This window comes from Glycine max, chromosome 2 (genome assembly GCF_000004515.6).
Source record: "Glycine max cultivar Williams 82 chromosome 2, Glycine_max_v4.0, whole genome shotgun sequence".
Lineage (NCBI taxonomy): Eukaryota > Viridiplantae > Streptophyta > Magnoliopsida > Fabales > Fabaceae > Glycine > Glycine max.
This window is the reverse complement of record NC_016089.4, coordinates 45,488,305-45,494,852: the sequence shown is the minus strand read 5'-3', so window position 1 is coordinate 45,494,852 and position 6,548 is coordinate 45,488,305. Positions and strand designations below refer to the sequence as shown.

The 6,548-nt window shown below is 35.1% G+C and overlaps 1 protein-coding gene across 1 annotated transcript; it reads left to right on the top strand.

Annotated features, from left to right (window-relative positions):
- Positions 1-1,353: 1,353 nt before the first annotated feature.
- LOC100806957 (aspartic proteinase PCS1) lies at positions 1,354-3,053 on the top strand. Its single transcript, XM_003518338.5, has one exon. The coding sequence runs from the start codon at positions 1,510-1,512 to the stop codon at positions 2,794-2,796; it is 1,287 nt and encodes a 428-aa protein (XP_003518386.1). The 5' UTR covers positions 1,354-1,509; the 3' UTR covers positions 2,797-3,053.
- The last annotated feature ends 3,495 nt before the right edge of the window (positions 3,054-6,548 follow it).

Genomic DNA, 6,548 nt, shown 5'->3' with positions numbered 1-6,548 from the left:
TGCCAATCAAAATTAAAGCAGATATATCTAAATCAAGTTGGAGACTTTCGTATTCTATTTGATTAACTGATTCATACTATATAGCATGCAATCAACTTGGCTGCTCTGACTAATCACATCATGCATTAAGATTAGCGCGTGTGGCAAAAATTTCAAACATTAATCTTTAATAACTAGCGATAGTGAATTAATCGACAAGGTTTAACAGACCATTTCATATCTCTAAGCAGTAGTTTTTGGTGGTTCTTAGCACTTCCGGATTTTCCTACAACACTGCACTTTTTGTCTATTCTTTTTTTTCCTTCCAGAGCTCCCTTTTCCAAAGAAATTAAAGTGTCGGTAGCACCAAATCAACATTGCCTATCCTTTTTATTCTAATCTTTTGCTCACTTTTAAAATTAGCCATGTGTTCAAGCTCGTCATATATATTTATCTCTATGAATATGCATTCGACAAATAAGATAAGATACCTAAAGAATTACTAGACACATTTTATCATAATCTAGAAAACGCCACGCTGTTTAACATTAACAATGCGTAACCATCAAACAGCAACGACAATTACATTTCCACGTACTGTTCGTAATCAAATTAAATGTGACATCCTACCGACGATTTAATTGTAAGAACTATAATCAACTTATGATTTTTCACACATTGACTTTGATTTGTGAAACTAGAATGCAATCTCTATACAACAATAAAAGCACTCACTAATCAGAGTGGTAGACAATCACTCTCATATGTAGTCTCAACCAGTCAAGTACTAATTAAATAATTAACCGTGTCATGCAGCCAAATGCTACACAAGAAGAACAATCAACACAATGTCGAAGGTTGCATACCGTCATCTTTTTGTTGTTCAAAAAAAAAAATTCTCAATACTATCAAACAGATCACTAATGACAATTTGGACTTAAAATTTCACTCAAAAGATTACTGTGCAATTAAGCCTAGCTAGAATGCAAACCACGATCGAGTAGTTTCACACTTTCACCTTTTTTTTAAAACTAGCAAACAAGACATTCATTTTCCACTGAATGTCACGACACGAATTCTCATCCAATCCAGCTAGACATGAGAATCTTTAGAGAGCTCCACCACACCTTCACACGGTGACTGTCTCATGGGAGAGGATCTGAATTTCCTATCGTTGGAAAAAAACAGACATTCATGCAGTGAAGGATAAGAATCGTCTGATAAAGATCTGATGATTTACAAATTATTTTGATAAATTTAATTTAAAAACACTTTTATAATACTGTTAATTAGATGGCTCATATTCTCGACCGTGTCACTGTGTGAAAGCAGGGAATCCAAATCCTTGACGAGACAATCCAATCCAATCCAATCCAACAGAGACCCCTTCCCCATCTCTCTCCCCCACCTTAATTTCTCTCTCTCCACTTTTAATATCAACTGAAAGTTCCAACTCATGAGAAGCAAAGCAAATAAAATCAATCCACCAACCAACACAAAACCTGAATCAATATTATTCTCAACTAGATCATGGCCTCTTCTAACTCCTCTCTTTCTCTCCTTCTACCTTCTCTCACAACCCTCATTCTCCTCCAAATTCAAACATGTGTCTCCTCATCACAATTAACACAAAAACCCCTCCTTCTGCCTCTCAAAACACAAACACAAACACCTTCACGTAAGCTCTCATTCCACCACAACGTCACACTAACCGTCTCACTAACCGTAGGCTCGCCCCCACAGAACGTTACCATGGTCCTCGACACAGGCAGCGAACTCTCCTGGCTCCACTGCAAAAAACTCCCAAACCTAAACTCAACCTTCAACCCCCTCCTCTCTTCTTCCTACACTCCAACCCCATGCAATTCTTCCATCTGCACCACTCGAACCCGAGACCTCACTATCCCCGCTTCCTGCGACCCCAACAACAAACTCTGTCACGTCATCGTCTCCTACGCCGACGCCTCCTCCGCCGAGGGCACCCTCGCCGCCGAAACCTTCTCCCTTGCCGGTGCCGCGCAACCCGGAACATTATTCGGCTGCATGGACTCCGCCGGGTACACCTCCGACATCAACGAGGATTCCAAAACGACAGGTTTAATGGGCATGAACCGAGGATCCCTCTCGTTGGTAACACAAATGTCGCTTCCGAAATTTTCCTACTGCATCTCTGGGGAGGACGCTCTCGGTGTCCTCCTCCTTGGCGACGGGACGGACGCCCCGTCGCCACTGCAGTACACCCCTTTAGTGACGGCGACAACCTCGTCGCCGTATTTCAACCGTGTCGCGTACACGGTCCAGCTCGAGGGGATTAAGGTTTCGGAGAAACTCCTGCAACTTCCGAAGTCGGTGTTCGTGCCCGACCACACCGGAGCGGGTCAGACAATGGTGGATTCGGGCACCCAGTTCACTTTTCTTCTCGGGTCGGTCTACAGTTCCCTGAAAGATGAGTTTTTGGAGCAGACGAAAGGAGTGCTGACCCGAATCGAGGATCCGAATTTCGTGTTCGAGGGGGCGATGGACTTGTGCTACCACGCGCCGGCGAGTTTTGCGGCGGTGCCGGCGGTGACGCTGGTGTTCTCGGGGGCGGAGATGAGGGTGTCAGGGGAGAGGCTGTTGTATAGGGTGAGTAAAGGGAGTGATTGGGTGTATTGCTTCACTTTTGGGAACTCTGATTTGTTGGGAATTGAAGCGTATGTGATTGGGCATCATCATCAGCAGAACGTGTGGATGGAGTTCGATTTGCTCAAGTCTAGGGTGGGCTTCACTCAAACCACCTGTGACCTTGCCACTCAACGGCTAGGACTCTCTCCTTAGCTCTTGGACAACCGTTTATAGCCGTCTGATTATGAGAATCTTTTTTTTTTTAATCATTATTCAACCTTCGGATTAGAGATACTACACTGTAGCTGTTATAGGGTTTGGATCACTCTTAACTTTACACCTAAAGTTCCTTTAGGATTCCAGTCTACTTCAACTACAATTGGATTGGGTTTGCTTTATTATTAAAAAAATTACATGAATAAATGTGAATCATACTGATGTTTTGAATATTACAAGAAATTAATTCTGCTTTTGATGAGAAATTGTGTTTGACTTTTCCAAATAAATTTATATAAGTTAAATTGTAATTTTAGATTTCAATTGTAATATTTTATTTATCTAGTCTTATAAATTAGTAATTTGGATTTTCATGATATTATTTTGACTTTTAAAGAATTTCTGATGTAACCATGTAGGTGAATTTGTTTGAGTTAATAGAATCACACAGAGTTTATTCAACACACTTAAAAGAGTAAAATCTGTTCAATTGAATTATGGTGTTGTTTTGGATCTCAATTGCAACACAAGGATTGGGAAAATAAACTTAACTCACTAGGCAAAAAATGTTTCAATCTATGCAATTCACTCATTCATATAATTAAAGACGTTAATTTGTGCATGTAAAGTTATTTAAATCAATTGATGGTATCTGTACATTTTTTTCCAAAACAAGATTAAGTTTCAGTTTTATTATTAATATTTTTTTCCTTTTAATTTGGTCGTTTGAGGGTGTTTGCAATTCAAAATAATTAGGGATAACGTTATTAATTTGTAAAACTAAATCAATGATTTTAATGCACTTAATAATTATTACAATTAACTTAAATTTTAAATAAAATTAAGAGACGAAAAATATAATTCACCATATTTATGACAATGCTAGGGAGCCTTGTCAGTTTTCAATGCAAAATGCGCAAGAAAAGAAGACACCAACATCCATTTAAATCAATTATCATATAATAAAGTCATTGCATGCAATTAGGGGAAAATAAAAGTTCTCATATTAATGCAGGACACATTTTATTTTTTTATGTCGGGAGGGTCCACTAAATAATGTAGGACACATAAGTCATGTGAACAACTAAAACATTCAATTTTGGTTAATTTTGTCAGCGCTGTCACAACGCTCTCTCCATGTTAAGTATGCGGATCCTTGTTGGCTGGCGAAAACTGGGCTTGTCCCGGTATCAATAATTTTTTATTTTTCCTTTGTCTTCTTTTTTTGTTTTATATTTTATGTGCATTGGGTTCAGGTTATTCTTGGGTTTCTGATGAATGCATTTGGGCATGAATATTTAGGCTTGAGTTCAATTTTTTAGTTAATGGAATATAATAATTGTAATCAAATAAAAATATTAGCCTAAAAATGAAATTTCAAATATTCCAATGGTGTAAATTTTAATTTGTATCATATATTCTTTTGATAAATAAAAATTTAGGAGAGAAGATGATGTCTAAATTTAAGGTAAGAAAACATTCACAGCCCTTAGAAGGCTTACAAAAGTACTTTTTTTTCTGACAAATAAAAATATTATATCTTTAAATACAGTATTATTTACTAGTACACATACTAACTTCACCAATATCGGATTGTTTTTATAAGTACCCCACCTTCACCTATATGTTGTACTAACAACTTCACTTTTTTCACTTACCTAAAGCAGATCTAACGAGTATTTTTTTAAAGTATAAAAGCTTGCCTGATCAAATTACCAAAGTAATATAGTTGATCACTATTTAAGTACCAACATTACTAGCACAAGCGTACCATCAACAGCAGGAAAATCTTCTGTTGAAGCCGAAGCATTTAGGTCTTAAATGAGTCCTCCATCCATTCTGAGTCAAATCAATCATCCGTTGTTTTCACACTGTTAACAAGATATATAAAAGAGACAAACATATAGCATGAAAACCATGGTTAATTGTATCATATATTATCAAAAAGGAGTTGTCACCATACAACCAAAAATATTACAAGCAACAATAGTTGCTTCAGCCCCACAATGTATAAATCATAACATTTATCAAATAATAAAACTATACCAGATCATGCAATTCAAACTCATTTATGAAGTTTAATCACCAAATCTCACCACAGCACAAATCAAAATAAATAAAAAAAGTCCCCAGGCGCACATCAAGTTGCAAAGAAAATTGAATATAGTTTTGTATTATATTTTTGGGCTTATTTAAGATCCAATAGTATTTTGAATTATTTGGGCTGATATGTGACCAAGTAAAATGCAAGGCCCATTATAATATACGTTTCTTTCTTTCTTTGTTTTCGTTCACAGAATTGTAAAATTCATAAATAGCACGTAATATATGAATAACGAAAATTATTATATCTTGGGTCCTTGATTGATGATTTTCGAATTTATATAATACTACTTTCTATGTGAATCGTCTTATATGCTACAACTTTATTTTAAGTATTCAATTTTTTTTAGATGCAGTAATTTTGTATTAGGAATGGGAATTAAAAATATATGAATAAGCAAGGATATAGTTATGTTGAAAATTTGCAGTAACACAGTGCGGTGAGTTAATGAACATATCGAGGCCATAAATTCAAAGTTACGTGACATTGCTACAATGCATGTATATGAAATTGAAGGAATATATCGTTATGCATGGCTGATTGTTTGATACATTTTATTGCAATTGGAAGTTATTATCAAACTTGTGTTTTTTTAAAATAATGGACGAGTTTACTTTATAAAATGATGTATTAAAGAAAGTTGTAATGGATAATCAGGCCACTATTATATATTCAACAAACTAATTACACACATACATTAATTTAGTGCTTGCAAGTTTACAATTTATAATGATAATTAGACTTGTGGATAATATTGAATTAATCTTCTATTTTTTTAAGAAAAGAAAAAAGAAAGCCAGCAAAGCTTTATATGGACAGACACACCTCTCCAATTCTACGTTGTTCAGCCTTGCTCTCTACTGCCAGCTAGTGCATGCCTGTTTCTGAGTCCGACTTTGACTCTGACAACTTTTTTAAGCAAATAAACCCATTGTATTTCTATCAATTAATGGAAAATGCTGAGTATTTGATTTAAGATTTAAGATTTAAGATAAGAATCTCTACCCAAAAGAAAAAGATAAGAATATATAACTTAATTTCATTAACATTATACTAAAAAATTATGTTCATAAATAGAAAATTTCAGTTAGTCATGTCATGAATTTCATAAATAAAACATAAAAGGTATATGAAAATCCCCTTTTTTTTCAATCGTCGTTTTAGAATCTTTTCAGTATTTTAGATTTTGTTTTATATTATAAATAATAAATATTATTTATACACATAATCATTGGTATATTAATATATTTAGTAAATTTTTATAAAATATTTTTTATTTGAATAAAACAAATTATTATTAATGCTGGCATTTATCACATGAAAATGATATATTATGATTATAAGGCATGCGTGCAGTGATGTGACTCTTGACCATACGTGGACCTATGTGCCTTAAGGGTTATGTGAAGCCCAACATAACACCTTCTATTCTAACCTTGTTACGTTTTTGTCTTCTACTAGGCCCCCACTTTTTATCCCCGGGCTTTTTCTGTTGTCCAATACTATTATTATACTCAAGCCCGAGGTAACTTCTATTTTAGTTTGGTAGTGTTAAGGGGGCACCTTTATCTTGGGTTTTACTGATGAAAAATGGGCCTAGTACTCTAATCTAAGGGATAAGTAATTTCTCCAACTTCATGGCCAA